The following is a 17451-nucleotide window of genomic DNA, read 5'->3' on the forward strand; positions in this document are numbered from 1 at the left end:
TATGATATATGTTACCCTCTAAAATACTGGGACCCCAATATTAGAGTTAGATAAGTGGTAGTCCCACCTAGATATAATTTAGACTGGATATGCAAGTAAGGCCATCTAGAAACTTCCTCCTTTCAGGGTGGGGCCATTTCTCAGGGAATTCATCCCTACCATGTGAAGTCTACTTTTTATTCCCATCTGAAACACACTGTCTCCTACTGTTCTAATAGCTTTCCACCCACAAAAACAAATGTGTACCTATGCACAGCATACCATGGCATGCTAGAAACACAGCTGCCGTATTCTGTCCCTTATAACCAGGGACCTTTCTAAGTATTTGATCATTAAGGTTTATAGATACATAGTCATCAGTCAGCTTAGAATTGCACAACAAATGGTCTGATGACCATGTGGAGAGTGGTTTCTGCAAATTTCTTCCCCAATGAAAGCCTTTGTAGTAGAAGCCTCCTAAAAACTAAGAGTCAAAAGTTACGGCTGCATTACTAGAATTCCATTCAGTCACCAACAATCGATCCAGTTTATCATCATAACATATGACCAAAAGGTATCCCGGTACAATGCTACTCAGGATTGCATTCTTCTATTTGACCTTGTCAGGTTTCAAAAGCAAGATCCATTCCGGCAAACAGATGACCTCACCATTTTCTGCATCTGGTATAATTGTGTTAAGAAATAATATCATTCTCTAGCTGTGAGCCTTTCTTGAGGCACAAAGGTAATATTAGATTTCCCTTATTATGTAATCCAATTATTCATTTGTCTATTCTCAGCTACTTTTTCTCCTTTTCTCCATTTATCATCGATTTTAACCCAGTTTTCCACCTTTAGAAGGGATATTAGGTTCAGCCACTGTGCTGTTACACATTGCCGACAAGTGTCTCCCAGTCTATCCGATCTCTATAGTGGTACCAGGAGATACAGTGGTACCAGGGTCCTTCCCACCCCCTTTTCTCAAATCACCCAGGAAAGTGGAGGCATCTGTTGAGTGGGAACTCTCCCTTGGTCCCACTCATGTCCAGTGTGAACACACACTCATGAAAGTATGTAAGCAAATCCTTTGTACCTTCATCGCTTCCCATTTTAGACAACAGATGTTTAATTTGCCCGTTCTAATTCTCTGTCACACCATTACGCAGAGAATGACGTGCAGCATAATATGTCTATGTGATGGGATATTTTTTTGCCCTTCATTGGACAATAGGAGCTATAAAATGTATTCTTTGGTCTAGAGAAATGTAACGTGGTGGTCCAAATTGGTATAGTCCTTACTCCTTTAACCCAGTTTTTAGTTCATATTTATAATGGCAACTTTGATGTCTTTGTCTATTAAATCCAACCCCTGGTCACTCTTACAGGCAGTTTCTGTTGCCTGCTTTTTTTCTAGAGTGTGGGTCATACGTTGTTTCTTTGCATGTCTCCTAATTCTTTTGTTGGAAACTGGACATTTGAGTTAAAACTCCAGGTATTGGTACCTTCCCCACTCTTCTCTGGGGCTTTTTATTGTTATCTGCTCGGTTACTTGTTTATTTGTTTGTTCACTGGCTGGATTATTTTAGTGACTTACCCTATTCTCCCCACCATCCTATTCTCCCCACCACCCGTAGGTCAGGGTTAAGTGTTAATATCAGAGGATGTCGCTTTTCCTGGAGGGCAACCTTGGCTTAAGCCTACAGTCACCCTGGGAGGAGATGGTTTTGACAAGGCTCTTTGCCTATTTCCCTGACCATGTCCCACTGTTAAAAACTCCACTAACTGTGGGATGTTTTCAACAATGCTCCAGGGCATAAATTGATTGAGAGAAAGAGCCAATCAAATTTTGGGTCCATTGAAGGGATTCATCAGATGGAGAGTTTAGCGTTTAAGATTCCTTTTGACCCCTCAGAGGATCCACTTCAGCTACTTCTTTCTCCAGTTCCTGAATGCAAACTAGCCAGCCTACAGTTTAGCCGGTATCTCCAACTAATCTAACAATCTCTTCCCAACTGTTTTTCACCATAACTTCTGGCTGTTTTTGAGAGAGCCCTGAGGCTTGAATTTCTCATACTTAGCTGCAAATAAAGTCGGCTCCCTTGGGAGAGATTACTGGCTACTTGATGAGTCACGGTTTTATGGCTCAGGGTGGGGACGAGGTTATATTTCTCCCCAAGTGATATCTCCATTTTAGGAATTGGGCTCTTGATATGGAAGGCAGTTGTCACAGGTCTTCTTGACTAGCCTTTCTGGCTGGGACCACCACATTAGAGTGGTGCTGTGCCCAAAGAAGGGTCGCTGTCCCTTGAGTGGGGCTCCCCGCTTGGCTGCCTCCATCACCCAGAACTTAGCTTCAGTTGCAGGTAGCTTGGGGGCGGGATAAGATGCTTCTGTCCCACCCCTCCTTGGAGACATTCTCTGATGGGAAGTTAGGGACTGAGGGGCAACCCTGTGGTCTGGGCTGCTAGAGTGGAATGCCCTTCTCCATGAATTAAGGAGGGGTAGGGAGGCAGCTGACTTTGGCTCAGATATCACAGACTCTTGCTCTTCTTACTGAATTTTCGTAGATTTTCTTGAATAAATGTTTCATTAGCTTTTTGCCCTTAGGGCCATTTCCAGAAACTGTAACTAGTTGTTTAAAAACAATTTTCCCCGGTTTCACTGGGGAACACGTCCACAGAGCTTGTCACACTGTCATACCAGAAGGAGAATTCCCCATTAGTGTTTTTTCCTACATAATTTATTGTGAGCTAAGTTATCAAATAAAATGTTAATTTTCATCATTGGCTTCTATTCATCTGTCCTCTTAATCAATTCTTCAATTTTCCTTCCCAAACTGTTGCCTGCCACACTGGGGTAGTAAAGGATTTTTAAACACCATGGCTAAGGGCTGGAATAGCCAACTGCAGAATGTAAATTTGGGTACCTCTTCTTACATGCAGTTGTGGTCCCGGGAATTATTTTCAGCCATCTTCTCTGACAAGTTTTTGGGAACATTTATTTTGATGACCTTCCTACATCTTCCAAACTCCTGGGCTTTGTGGCACCGTGAAGAGACTGTCCACGGAAGCTGCAGTCCTAACCACTGCATGCACCGCTGGTGGGGCCTCTCGTACCTTCTCTTTCAGCAGCAGCATCAAGAAGCCCATTCGTGTTTTAACCTTATTTAGTAATTACAATTTGGCGGGAGAAAGGACTTTTTTTTTTTTTTTTACTTTATTCTTACAATTGGAAGCAGTATATTTGAGAAATCTGCTTTAGGATTTGAAGGTATTATCTAGTTTGTTATGGTTTGACAAGTGAAAATGATAGAATTCATTTATTTTCATTTCATTTTGCTTTTAGAGGTCAGGGATTCATCATCATTTCGTGGGCTTGAAGTTTACGACTGCACCCTGCTCAGTTTTTTTTCAAATTACTTCGCTATATTTCTTTTTTAATAGATGTTTTGATTAAGATAGATGGAAGCCAGAAATGTCCAAATCTTCGTGTGAAGAGATGGTAAAAAGATATTTCTAATTAAATTGCAAAGCAATTTGTCAGGGGAATATTTGAATGCCAGGGAGCTGGCGGAAACTGAGAGGAAATGCACGCACAGATCAGAAATAGACATGTCGATTTTCAAATTAACTGAGGAGAACCAAGAAAAAGGAAGTAAACAATACCACATACTATTATACAGCATTTTATATGTCAAGGGAGAAGAGAGGCCGGATGGATTTAAAATGCGATTATTGAAAGTAAGATAACGGGCTCCGAATAGCAGAGGACTTGCCAGCTGTGGAATTCTCCTGCACTGTCACTGCACACGTTGCCCTTTCTTTACACGCTAAAGATCCATGTGTTCTTAGAACTGCGAGCTGTCCTTGCACACCCCCTTCCCTGGGTGTCCCCTGGTGGGCGCTCTGCATTTTCCTTCCCCTTGCTCCCATCTCCCACCTCCTGACGACCCTGGCATCTGCCCCACGTGACCCGGCGCCGTGTGCCACACCTTCTCTCCAGAACCTGAGTGTAAATGGCTTTGTTTTGTCCCCAAGCCTCTCCTTTCTCTCCTCTTGTGGCTGCATCTGATGGACCATCACAGTTTTTAAAAAAAATACATAACACACACAGTCCGTTACTTGCATTTCTCGTTTCTTAATAGTGATTTTGATGAGCAGAATGATTCATTTTGAAAAGGTCCAGTATTTATGAATTTTTCAAATTCGACGTCTCATGCTTTTGGATTATCTCTGAGAATCGTAGCCTTCCCACGATCATGGAGATTTTCATCTATTTTGCTTGCTAAAGTCTACATGGTTTCAGGTTATCGATGTAGGCCTATAAGAGTCTATTTTAATGTGACACTTATTAGAGCACCAGGCACGAGTGCCCCTGCCACACTTCAGAGGGAGCACAGCCCTGGCCCATGATCCCTCACACTGATGTCTGTTTCCACCTCACTCTCCTGAGGGCGCCCTTCACCTCTGCACTCCTCAGGCTGTAGATCAGTGGGTTCAGCATAGGGTTGAAAAGGCTGTAAAACAGGAAAAGGATCTTCTGCTGCTCCTCGGGATGGCGGGACTTGGGGGCCATGTACATGACGATGGCACTGCCAAAGAAGAGCCCGACCACGCAGAGGTGGGAGGAGCAGGTGGAGAAGGCCTTTCTGCAGCCCTCCCCAGATGGGATCCTCAGGATGGCCGAGAGGATGCGTGTGTAGGAGACCAGCACCAGGCAGAGGGGCCCCAATAGGATAAACACACAGGCAGCAAAGATGACCACTTGGTTGAGCCGGGTGTCAGCACAGGCCAGCTTGAGGACAGACAGGATTTCACAGAAGAAGTGGTTGATTTCATGAGGCCCACAGAAGGGCAGCCTCAGGATGAGAACCACATGGACCAGGGCCAGGAGGGAACCACACGCCCAGGAAGTGACGGCCAGAACCGTGCACACTCTCCAGCTCATGATGACAGAGTAACGTAGGGGGTGGCAGATGGCCACATACCGATCATAGGACATCATTACCAAGATGAGACACTCAGTGTGAGCAAAAGCCATGTACAGAAAGGTCTGTATGATGCACGGGACAAAGGAGATGGTTCTATTCTGACTCACAAGATTTGCTAGCATCTTGGGGACATTGTTGGAAGCATAGGACATGTCAACAACAGCCAGGTGTGACAGGAAGAAGTACATGGGGGTGTGAAGTCTAAAATCTAAGCAGATAATCCCCAGGATGAGTCCATTCCCCAGGAGGGTGAGGGTATAGAAGAGAGAGAAAAATCCAAAGAGGAAAACCTCGAGGGCTGGACCGACCTGGAATCCCAGCAGAATGACTTCTGTGATCCACGTCTGGTTGCCTCCCATGCTTCTGCAACAGAGATTGACAAGTCCAGAATACCTCAGTCATGGGGCACCCCCATTCGGGACCCCCTCCTGGCCAGGACAGGAAGGTCAGAGCTGTAAAGCAATCGAGACACAAAATGTTTACTCACTGTTACAGTGTGGACATTTAAAAATGTATTCCTTTGAATGGATTCTCTATAGTGTATTTTTAGAAATATCATAAAAACTTAGTATCGTCCTATTAACCAGAAAAAAATTCCCCTTTATCAATGAAATAATAGAACATATATGTGTATATATACAGATGATAAAGTCTATTATAACGTTATTATATACTCTACCTAATAGGATGCACACACATATACAAGTACGTTGTCCGGAAAATTCAGGTATTCTGGCTTCCCTTCGAGGCTGAGTCTTCATTATTAATGTACTTAGACAAGAGATGACCCTGACAAAACGTCTGCAATAAGAGGTAATTTCATTTCCTAGGTTTCCCTGTCTTCTTGGTCCAAGAAATGAAGTGGTGAGGATCCTCTGTTCTTTATGTTCTTTATGCTTATTTATCTGCCTACCTTCCCACGTGCTTTTCTACCCACCTATTTCAGAGAACAAAAGCAATGACAGAAAATTAGATAACGACTTCAAAAAAGTACTATATGCATGTGTTTGGAGCTAATAAAGACACAGGAAGCTGCAAAGACTAAACTTGTGTCCAAGGATAGCGTTTGAATGAGTCGTAGGAGACCTTCAAGAGGTGAGGTGTGGGCAAGAGCCTGGTGAGGAAGGGCGGGCAGGCTGAGGACAGGGCCCGTGGGCAGCAAAGCCTGTCTGGGCCTTAGATGGAACCCTGGGAGCGCACACTGCTCATGTGACGTGTGCATCTGGGCTCCTACTGCAGCCAGGCCAGCGACCCAGGACAGCACGTGTATGGATGCTTCAGCTAGCCGCCATGCAGCTCATTAGCGCCTTTTCCTAAACGATCAGAGTTGACTAACGAAAGCTCATAATTAAAACATTCTGGAATTATAGAGTTTTACATGTAAAGCTTTTTGGTAAGGTATTTATAAAAGAAACCAGTGGCCTATTAAAAAAAACACTATTTCTAAACGACAAGAATAAATGAAAAGGTAAACAGAATTCTCAGTGAAACAACTCGTTTCATCTGATGCAAATACAGACAAACCATATGTAATACTGGATGGAAACTGGACTTTTTAAAAGTTTTGTAGGAAGGACAGAAGGAGACACCTCTGTAATGGCAGCTTTGGGGCCTCTCTCCACACACTAACTGTGGAGCAGCTCATTTTTGAGGACCAGGAAAGCAGAAAAACATAGCATTTAAGAGGAAAGCTATTCTTTTCTTTGTATGGCTTTGCATTTTGTATTTCCCAGTTCACGAAGCCAGTTTTTTTGTGGTTTTTGTTAGTTAGTTAGTTAGTTAGTTAGTTAGTTAGTTAGTTAGTTAGTTTTAGTTAGTTAGTTTGTTTCATCTGAGAAAAGGCTTGGAGCGGATACAATAGAGGGACAGACATCTGAAATGAAGATTTAAGTATCCACTTTAGCTACACATTAAGGAAAGATCTTCAGTGCACAGAATGTGGGAGAAAGTTTCATGAATCCATTTCTCGGTTCTTGCAGAGCATGAAAATTAGCAGCAGGGCCTGAAAAAAGCAGATCCACGAATAAGGATGAAAGCAGCATAGTTCACAGTGTAGGTGAGGCCATCATTCCAATCTGATTCTCCAAGGTGAACTTTATGAACTTGAATCACCTATGCTGAACCTCACTGTTTTCATGTGTAAAACAGTGAAAACACGTCCAAGTGCTGATGTGAAGAACTGATACCATTAACTAGTAGATATGGGAGTTAAATGTTAGCTGTTATTAGTATTAAAGAGACCACAACATTCAAGGAAGAATCCAAATCATTGGGATTACAAAGCCAACAAAACCATGGTATAGTAAATTCTTCCACATTTACCTGGCTTTTTTTTCTGTTATTTTTGGGATTAAATAATAAAACACACCATTTTACTTTCATTTCTGTTAATGTTTTTATATGCTGATTTTCAAAAATAAGTTCAAAAAGGAACTTAAAGAAATGGAGGAATTTTTTAAAGTAACTTCACTCCTGGATTGAAGAAGAAAATACAGGAACTAAAACCCAAAAGGCAATTATTTTATGCTAAATATCCCAGAGAGAGAGAGAGAGAGAGAGATAGAGAGAGAGAGAGAGAGAGAGAGAGAGAGAGAGAGAGATCTCATGGAAGGAAAGGGCCCACCCACAGTAAAAGTGTATATTGATCGCTCAGTGAGAACACCAGTTACATTCAGGGCAGTACAGACTTGTTAAATTTTCTCACTGAGAAATTATTTACCATCTGCAATAGTCACTCTGACACTCAACTTGATTCTAACGAGCACTACAGTTTAAAAACCAACACAGACTCTGAGCACAACGGGCTGGATTTAAATCCTGGCTTTGCTACATACCGGCTTTGGGACCTCTCTGTTCCTCGGTTTCTCCTTATACAAAAAGAGGTGAATAATAAACCCCACCTCATAGGATAACTGACAAAATTAAATGGATTAACTTATATAAGACACTGAATAAGTACTTAAAGATACGTTATTGGGGATTTGGAAACCATTTTTGGAGAGGAACTTCTCGATCCAGGAATCATAAGGAAACATGTTACATGTATAATGTTCGTCTGCTAAAATAAGGACCAAAAAGAGAATCTTCACAGCAACAGACTCTGGGTTTTACCTGCAAGAGAATGCCATCTCTCTCCTGGACAAATGAGAAGCTGGTTCTATGTGGCCAAAGTCCCACGATCTGCAGGGACGGGCAGTTAGCAGGGTGGGGAAGAACAAGCAAACCGCTTAGCTCTGCCTGGAGGGTTTCTCGGTGTAGGATCAGGGACCTGGGCCACGTGGCCCCTGAAGTTCTTGGTAGCCCTTAGCCAGCTCCTACCCTACATGGATGGTGGGCTGATTCCTCCTCTCTGACACAGTCACAACAAACTCAAGAGCTGACACACGAGGACAAGGGGAGGGCCCTAGAAAAGGAGGGTCCTACAGCGTCAGCATCATGGCCACACCTGGAGATCGGCAGTGTTCCCCAGAGAGCCCCTCAGAGTCCTAGTTATGAAAACAGGCTTAGGACCACACGTGGACGGCATTTTGTCACTAATACTTCGAGCCAGAGATTTCACTCTCTCCTCCTTTTCCCATGTCCCATCTGCAGACCCCCGCCTCAGGGATTATGAACCACTTCTACTTACAGTGGTATCATCAGTGTTCTGCTCTTCCAACATGGCCTTGGGTTTAGAAGACACCTCACAGAGGAAAAATAGGATTGATCTCTTCTCTACGAGGGCCTTATCGGGAGGTGAAGACCCGGTACCCGGCTCTCATCACAGACCTTAATGACAGACTTGCTTCTGGACGCGTGAAGGCTTTTTCTATCATCATTTGAACCCAACTCCCTCCCCACAGACACAAATAATGAGTCAGGGGTCAGACCATGTGGAATTACATCACATTCTCCCCAGATGATTGAAAGACTTTGCTATGTTCCTATGGGCAAGTAAACCAATGAATGCATTTCCCAAGTTTATTCATTTTGTTCTTTCAGTATCCCATGGGATTTTGTGTTGTGTGTTTGGGAGTTGTGTGATTGGGGTATAGGTGTGTGTGGGGGGGGGTAGAGCCTTGGGATTGAGTGAAGCCAGCATGTTTCTAAACTATACAAGACCCTGGCACAAAAAACTAAAAAGTCAAGATTGTTACAAATTAATTTCTCTCAATACTTATTTATCAGTCTTGCAACTGCTCCACTCTCCAATTCCTCCTGACTGAGGAGGAGAGGCTGTGATTTCTTCATCTCTCATGGTGGGGGCCCCACGGACCCTGTTAAGACATCATCTCAGGGAAACAGGTGTCTCCCAATGGAGAAATATTATTGCCAAACAATCACTGCACATTTCTCACAGATATTTGTGACTTGGCAGTTTAGATATACCACCCCTTTCATCTGTAGTTTGCCCTCCATTTCAAATGTCTCCAGATTTCTGAAGCACACTTTTTTTTTCCTTCATCCTGGGTTAAAGCCCAGTCAAAAGAAAAAAATGAATCTCTCTCTCTCTCTCTCTCTCTCTCTCTCTCTCTCTCTCTCTCTCTAATAATGTTTGATGATTGTAAAGTCCTTCCAGTTCTAACTTCTAAGTGTATCTCATCTAGTTCTCTAGAGCGTCTTAGTTTTTAAACTATAGTGGAAGGAGCCCTTCAAAATAAAAGTAATACTCCTATATTTAATCTATTGGAGAGCAGAAAAAAACATATTTAAGAGGAAGCAAATTGGGGTTCTTTTCTGAAACGAACCTGTGTCCTATGGAGCCTTGCTCCACTTACCTCCTTGTTCTCCGGCACACACTCTGTGCTTCATTCAGGTACTACTCCCCAGTACTCCCACTCCTGAAATTCTTATTCCTTGTTTCAAGTCAGTTTTATCCTCGTAGTAACCATTTGACTTCAAACGTAATACTACTCTTCAAACCACTCATGGAGTCTTCTTCACCTGTCTCAACCAAAACTGGACTCCCTTCTCTGGTAGACTAAAAGCACTTATTATTAACATCCTTCAAGGTTGTGCTTAAATATGTAGGGTTTTTTTTAACTTTTAGTATTCTTTTACTGTTCATCTTTCATATATTTTACAAGTAAAACAAGATTATTACTGAAAGATAAATCAGTCACCAACATTCAGATAAAGCTAAGGACAATCATTTGGTGCGTGTTTGTTCAGATATGCATAATTACCACTTTTATTTCTTTTGAAGAGAACAATATGATGGCATTTAACACAGAGATCAAAATGAAACATACAGCCATATCTCAGACAGGTTCAGAGCATCGGCAAGGTTTACTTTAGATCAGGATGAGACACCAAAGATGCTGACTAAATATAACGAGAGAAGATGCTTTCCACAGCCCCATACTCCAGGATCAAAGACGAGACAGGTCCTGGAATAGTTCCGGAGAGGCCAAATCTCAGCAAATAATAGCCAGTCCCCACCAAGGACACAACAAGTCTCCCAGGAGAGACCACCATATGGACCAGGATGAGATGACATGAAAAAGAGGCTCTTTAAACAGGCGAGACTGCAATATCTTCAAAGGAAACATTTAAAATTCATGTAGTCCTATCATACATGTATAACTTCACCTTCCCCACTCCCTAAACCTCTCATTGCTGCTAATTAAGAACAGTAAGCTAATCATAAAAGCATAAATAAGTCCCTTATTCTTCGTTCAACTGCTTAGGAGAACAAATAAGACTTGTGACCTAATAATGTATTTATGCATACTATTATCAGAATAATGCCAGTCTCCCTCATTATGCTGTAAACCCATCTAGGTAGAAATTTCATATGGAGTTGACCTTGAGCAACCTGGGTGTTAGGGGCATCGATCTTCAGCACCGTCAAAAACCCATGTATAACTATTGATTCCCTCAAAACTTAATGACAAATAGCCTACTGTTGACCAGAAGCTTTACTGATAACAAACACAGTCAATTAACACATTTTATATATGTATTATAGACTGTACTCTATTTTTGTATATGTATTATAGACTGTACACTATTGGAAGCTAGAGAAGAGAACAATGATATTAAGAAAATCATGAGGAAGAGAAAATACATTTACCATATTTATTGAAAAAAAATCCACATCCAAGTGGACCCGTGCAGTTCAAACCCGTGTTGTGCCGTGTTACTATCACGTTCTTTGGGGTTTTCTCGTTATTGCTGGTCGCATCACAGTTGCACCCTTAATTCTTTGCCTTTAAGTCGCGGCTCCTGCTTGTCCCAATTTAAGTTGAGTATACCTTAGAAAACATCACTGTCATGGAAATATGTAGGCATATAATCAAATACTTTCCATATAGGCTTGTTTTTGAAGGAGATGACAGTTGCTAAGTCTGAAATATTTAAATAACTTCTATGTTATCCACCTCTCCCAACTCCTGTATCTTAAATATTCTGCCAATACCTTGCTTTAGTCTACAAAATTTTGTCTACGAGTCCTGATTATGGCATAAAAAATACACAAATATACATTTTCTTATTCACATCACCATATTAGAAGTGTGTACATTATGCAGCTAGCTGGAAGACATTTTCAGTTTTTTGGGCAGCACTGACTAAGGGAGGAATGCGGTCATAGGAAAATTTCAAGAAGCTGACAAGGCTGCATCAGCAAACCCTGTGTAGATGCTGGATGAGATGACGTCACAGCTTCCTTAGAACTCTGCTACTTACTATTCTATAAGCTTTCACGAAGTTCTCTGCTTTTCGAGCATCCTCTTCACAGCAGCTTTGACTTCTTTGCTCCTCAGACTATAGATCAAGGGATTGAGCACAGGGTTGCAAAGGCTGTGAAACAGGAGGAGATATTTCTTCTGCTCCTTAGGGCCCCCAGACTGGGGCCCCACATATATGATAATGGCTGTGCTATAAAAGAGTCCAACCACACAGAGGTGGGAGGAGCAGGTGGAGAAGGCTTTCTGGAGCCCCTCCCCTGACTGCATCTTTAGGATGGCACGTAGAATATGAATGTAAGATATCACAATGGAGGAGAACGGGCCCACCAGCACCGACACTGCCCCCGCCAAAACCATCATCTCATTAACGTGGGTGTCTGCACAGGCAAGCTTGAGAACAGCTATAATTTCACAGAAAAAGTGATTAATTTTCTGGGGTCCACAGAAAGGCAATGGTAGGAGTAACGCTAGATGGACCAAAGACAGGAGGGAACCACACGTCCAGGAAATCACCGCCAGGGTGATGCAGACTCTCCAGCTCATGATGACAGAATATCGAAGGGGGTGGCAGATGGCCACATACCGATCACAGGACATCACCACCAGGAGAAGACATTCAGTGTGAGCCAAACTCAAAAAGAGAAAGGTCTGTGTCATGCAGCCAGCAAAGGAGATGGGCTTGGCAGGATTCAGGAGATTCACCAGCATCTGGGGCACTGTGGTGCAGGCATAGGTTATGTCGACAATGGCCAGGTGTGCGAGGAAGAAGTACATGGGCGTGTGCAGTCGGGAGTCCAGGGAGATGAGCCCCAGGATGACCCCGTTGCCCAGCAGGGTGAAGGCGTAGCACAGGGAGAAGAGCCCAGAGAGAAGCAGCTGAGTCCTTGGGCTGAGCGGGAACCCCAGTAGGAGGAACTCGGTGACAGAGGTCTGATTTCCCCCCATTTCCTGGGAGGGAGACATCGGAGCTCACCAGTTCTGAAGGTGTGAGGGAAGGGTTTCAACATGGTGAATCTGTGTGTCATTGCTTATTTCCTCAGAAAGTATCTTTACATGACATTTCTGCCCTGTTAGTCACTTACTAAGTGAAAACTACGCATTCCAAGTGAAACAGAAGGAATTTTTTCCCCCACTGGTACAAACTAAATGCTAGTCTTCTATTAAAATATTCAGTAAATCTCACCTTTATTTCCAAACCAACTATCACCATAGTTCAAAATACGTTGAGACTTAAATTGACTTCATAGCAGAGGACACTTTCCTCGGTTTATGATGCATCAGAGGTTTGCCGTGTGTCTTCCCTACCACAGTGTACACACATCCACACATGGGAATGTTTCCTGTTGTCTTATACTCATATATACAGAGGGTGCCAAAACAATGTATACAGGTGAATACTTTGGTCAACGTTGCTCAAGCAGTAGTTCGCCATCATCAGAAGTGTCTGGACGCTGATGGTAACAACTTTGAGCATCTCTTGTAATTGCAGACGTCAAACAGGACTGGTATTCATCTTTTGTTATCAGCTTATATTGAGTATTATACTTTTAATACAGTTTTCCTTTCTTAAAATGTGTATACATTTTTTGGCACACTGTGAGTGTGTGTGTGTGTGTGTGTGTGTATGTATGCAAAGTAGTTGGTATTTTCTATATTATTCTACTCTCTTTCATTAGTAAAAATGCTGGTTGGATGATTTCATGATGAGTCACAGCCTGGGGTTTAAAAAATACTGATCTATACCCAAAGCTAAGCTAAAGCTCTAACTATAGAATTATACACATAGAATCTTTAACATTTTATAGCTTAACTCTAATGTAAAAAACATTCTTTATCATGTATTTTTAGGTTTTTGTGGCTTATCGATTTTTTAAAAAACACTTCTACCACAGGGTGGGTGTTCTGAGGTTTGAATCACTGTAACTGCTGAACTACTGCTTCTGTTTTCTTGTCTATTTGAGATTATATCCCTCTTCAGTCCAGGATCCATCTGAATTTCCAAAATAAGAATCTCAGAACATTCATAATTGAGTTCCTAGCTATCCTTTACCCATTCAAATTTTCTGATAAGTTAATATTTGAAAGTTTTTATCAGCAAAAGTGCAAAGGTTTTACCCTATTTCAAAGGAAGAACCAGAATTCACAATAAAAATTATTGGGAGATGATTTTGTCTTAGTCTAAGAAATAACTTCATCAAAACAGGAATCAGCTTCTTGAAGAGAACTGGTTGTTTTGTTAGGAAAAATTGGTGAATGATTTAAATCAGAGATTGAGTAACAATCTATTCAAGATGGGATTCCGGTGTTATGTGAGAAGTTAACTAGGAGAATGCTAAGGTCTCTGACAACTATAGGATTCATTGGCCCTAAAGGTATAAAGAATTGTTAGCCACTTTCATTTCAACTGTCTAGCAACATTTGGGACCCACGAAGACAGCAATGCTATCTCTAAAATGGCGTATAATGAAGGTACACAATAAACTCAAGTAGAAGGACCAGTGAGGGTCTCCTCATCTTCCTCCTGTCTGCAAACTACTAAAACACAAAACTTAAAATCCACAGATATCTACTAAACATATTCCATGTCCTGCTACATGTCTCGGCTGGGACATACAAGACACTTCCTGTCTGCTGGTGTATATAACCTGCTTGGAATGGCAAGATTGTTAAAAGGACTCAAAAGATAATTCTCATATTTAAATAACTCACCAAAAGGAAGTTCACATCCAAAAAAACAAAAAACTTCAGGACACTCTTCGGTAGTAAACTCATTTTGTGGTCAATTAGGTCCATTATTTCATGAAAATATGACTTAATTTCATGAGGCAATAGAAAGGTTTGCAAGCAAATCTCTCAAACAGCTGTTTTATCTTATAATTTAAACATGAATTTCAAGGTTAAATGCATCAAAGTGAATGATCCATATTAGAGGTGGCTAAAAGAGATGGTAACTTCTAAATTATCCTATTAGCTGAGTTTATAAATAAAAGACATCTGGCACTGATAGACATTAATAATTACATTCTTGCTTTGTTATTTTTCATCCCACATGGTCTATAATTGTATACTGACAAATTGTATATGAATAATGTAAGAAACTTACCACAGACTTAGAGCTAAAAATGAAAAGAAAGGCTGAATATGAGTTGGGTTAAGCAAAAATAGACCAATAAAATGAATAGTGTCTGTGAGTTACTGTTAAAATTCCTTTCTTGCAAGGATCTCTTAGGAGAAAAGGTGCCCCAACAGAGACAACAAGATTCCTCTCAGAAGAGATGATTTATTTTCTACTTAGGTCAACCAGCTCACAATCTGCTTCTGCGTGCTGCTGTAGGGGAAAGCTAAAGATCCATCACGTACACTGCCATCTCATTCCTTCCAGGAAAAGGGGGCTCTCATGATACTTATCTCTGGTGTTCTCTAGACGGACATTTATGACAGGACAATGATGTTGATGATTCCTTCACTCACCATACGGTCCATGATCATAAATTCAGGAGCATTCGAATAACTTCTAGGACTCCTTCATTCACTACAATTACCACACGCTTGGATTTATTATGGCTTCGAGAACTCCAACATTTCCCCACCCATTAACCCCCCAAATAGATTAAGGGCAGATGGAACCCATATATTTTTCCCGTCCTCTCGAGTGTTGGCTGACTTTTATGTCACACCTCACCTGCACATGCATCCTATATATGTTTCTCATCAAGCACCACGAGGAATACAATTCATAAGGTAAGGCCAGGTAGCAGGGCCTATGGAAGCCATGGGGAGCATGGGGAGGAGTCACAGAGAGGATGAGACATCCCAACGGGACTTGTTAAATCCTGTTTTGCAGGATTTACTGTAGAGACAAAAGGGAAGGAAACATCCCACCAGGAAACAATCTCGGTTTTATAATTTCCACAGACTCTAAGCCAAGAAGGAAAGAGTTTCCCCCAGGACTGACCACAACTACTACTGAGATGGAAACTGACCTGGTTCTACATTCTAGGGAATGCAACTGAGACAATGTGGTGGTGCCTCTGTAATTTAAATTTCTCTTATTCTTATATCTACATGTATTCTTACACTCAAATATAAAGGAGGTAGAATATAGTTTCCTAAATTAAAGTTATTTTAGTGTACATGCCAAACAACAAAAAAAATAACAAAGTGGTTATTTTTTACCTAGAGAGCAGGGTTGAGGGACACAGAGCAGAGGTTGGGGTGATTAGAATCTACAAGGTCAGAGGGGTCAGAGTTCAGACTTAAACCTCTGAGAGGAAGGTGCCTCCCAGCTGCAGGGCTGCCCCCTCTGGGGCGTAGTGAGGCTGAAGTTGGAAATTGAAAGCTGAGGAGACCAGCACGAACTAGCTGCCACTGCCAAGGTAAAGAGTTGTTGGGGCTATGCTGACAAGAACAGCCAGCAAACAGAGAGGAACAAGGCCCTTCGCCCCTGTTCCAGGCTCCCAGTCTCCTTTAGAGCTCCCGACCTACACAACCTCAGCATAAGCCACTAAGATCCATCACCCAAATGGCCCAATTTGGATCAGCTAAATTGTAAGGCTGGATACCAGATGCTGGGGTTTCTGAGTTTATCGATACAGAATAACATCTACCTCACTCACCCTGAAAACTAATTAAAGGACAGACACAAGAATTACTGAAGAAGAGTAAGTAGAGGACGAGGTTTAGATGGCTGCCCAAAGAGGTTTGCTAATTCCGTACCCTGAATGGAACTTCCTGCCTAGTCATAACAGCGCCATAAGAGCCCAGGCCCTAAAAAGCCAATATGCACCCCAGGAATTCAGCTCCAGAGACTGATCTCATCTGTGACCCAGCATCAGGAAGCTTTACGTTAAGGCTCCCAGGTTCGGCCAACGGCGAGAACCCGTTTTTAGGGTTATCTTTTCCTTTCCACTTTTTCTCTTCCTTAGTCTTTGCTTTTTCTTTCCTTCAAAAATTCGCATTTTAACTCATGGTCTCCATTGACTTGACTTTCTCTAGGTTGACCTTCTCTGCAAGCTACACTGACAGATTTTGTTGCTGATCTAACGGATGGATAGAGAAGAGCATGTTTTCTTTTAGGATCATTAAATTCCTTGTATGCGGGCTCGTTCTTCCTCAGGATTTTTGATGACAGTCACTGAGTGCTGATCCATTTCAGGCAAGAGCTGAATGTTGTCATTATTGCTTTCATGGTAACAAGCTTAGACTACAAAAATGTGATTTTTATATTCATTTCCTCTCCCAGATGTTATCTCAAGAATCTTTCTGCAATTGCAGCTATGTATACACTGTAAAAGTTTAAGTAGGATTCTTCTTATAGTTTTGTCTCCCAGCAGTTACAATGAAAACCATTTTAGATCCAGTCTCCTACGCATTATCTTTCAACCTCTTTGAGAGTTTCTCTACAACAACCAACAAAAACAATGCAGTTTTTAATGGTAAATTTTGCCATTAACTCAGTCTTACCGTGTGATCATTTTCATTCCCATTATATCCTTTTCATCAAAATTATATATGTATATATGTGTATATGTAGATGCATATATGTATGTGTGTGTATGTATGTATATATATCTTCAAGCTGTATTCACACAAATTATATCACTTAACATCAATAAATGTTAGTGAGGTACTTAGTTAAAACACTGTCCACATCGGAACTAAGACAAAACCCAGGACTGGGAAGGCTAAATTACATCTAGAAGCAGACCTATTTCGTAAGCTGTGGCACAATTGGGATTGATTCCAAAATAGTAAGCCCCTCAGTTTAATCCCCTGCTGGGTTCTTGCTTTTCTTCAGTCCTATCAGCCGAG

At 41.7% G+C, this 17451-nt stretch overlaps 3 protein-coding genes across 5 annotated transcripts in view; all 3 read right to left on the reverse strand.

The window, feature by feature from the left end:
- ARHGEF5 (Rho guanine nucleotide exchange factor 5) overlaps positions 1 to 5418 on the reverse strand; it is a 47995-nt gene extending 42577 nt beyond the window's left edge. For both annotated transcript variants that reach the window (XM_019710597.3, XM_074315220.2), the window contains exon 1: positions 5278 to 5418. The gene's annotated coding sequence lies outside the window, so the exon portion shown is untranslated. The remainder of the gene's footprint in view (positions 1 to 5277) is intronic.
- The window catches only part of LOC141567564 (olfactory receptor 2A5-like), a 129219-nt gene continuing 112235 nt past the window's right edge, over positions 468 to 17451 (reverse strand). For both annotated transcript variants that reach the window (XM_074315225.2, XM_074315224.2), the window contains exon 2: positions 468 to 5332. In XM_074315225.2, the coding sequence (XP_074171326.2) occupies positions 4396 to 5328 (933 nt within the window). In that variant the 5' untranslated portion in view covers positions 5329 to 5332 and the 3' untranslated portion in view covers positions 468 to 4395. The remainder of the gene's footprint in view (positions 5333 to 17451) is intronic.
- Positions 10122 to 17451, reverse strand: part of LOC109439917 (olfactory receptor 2A25-like) — an 87140-nt gene continuing 79810 nt past the window's right edge. The window contains exon 2 of the mRNA XM_074315227.2: positions 10122 to 12618. Coding sequence (XP_074171328.2) covers positions 11653 to 12603 — 951 coding nt within the window. The 5' untranslated portion in view covers positions 12604 to 12618 and the 3' untranslated portion in view covers positions 10122 to 11652. The remainder of the gene's footprint in view (positions 12619 to 17451) is intronic.

Source organism: Rhinolophus sinicus, chromosome 8 (assembly GCF_057876585.1).
Source record: "Rhinolophus sinicus isolate RSI-liver-muscle chromosome 8, RSI-T2T, whole genome shotgun sequence".
Classification (NCBI taxonomy): domain Eukaryota; kingdom Metazoa; phylum Chordata; class Mammalia; order Chiroptera; family Rhinolophidae; genus Rhinolophus; species Rhinolophus sinicus.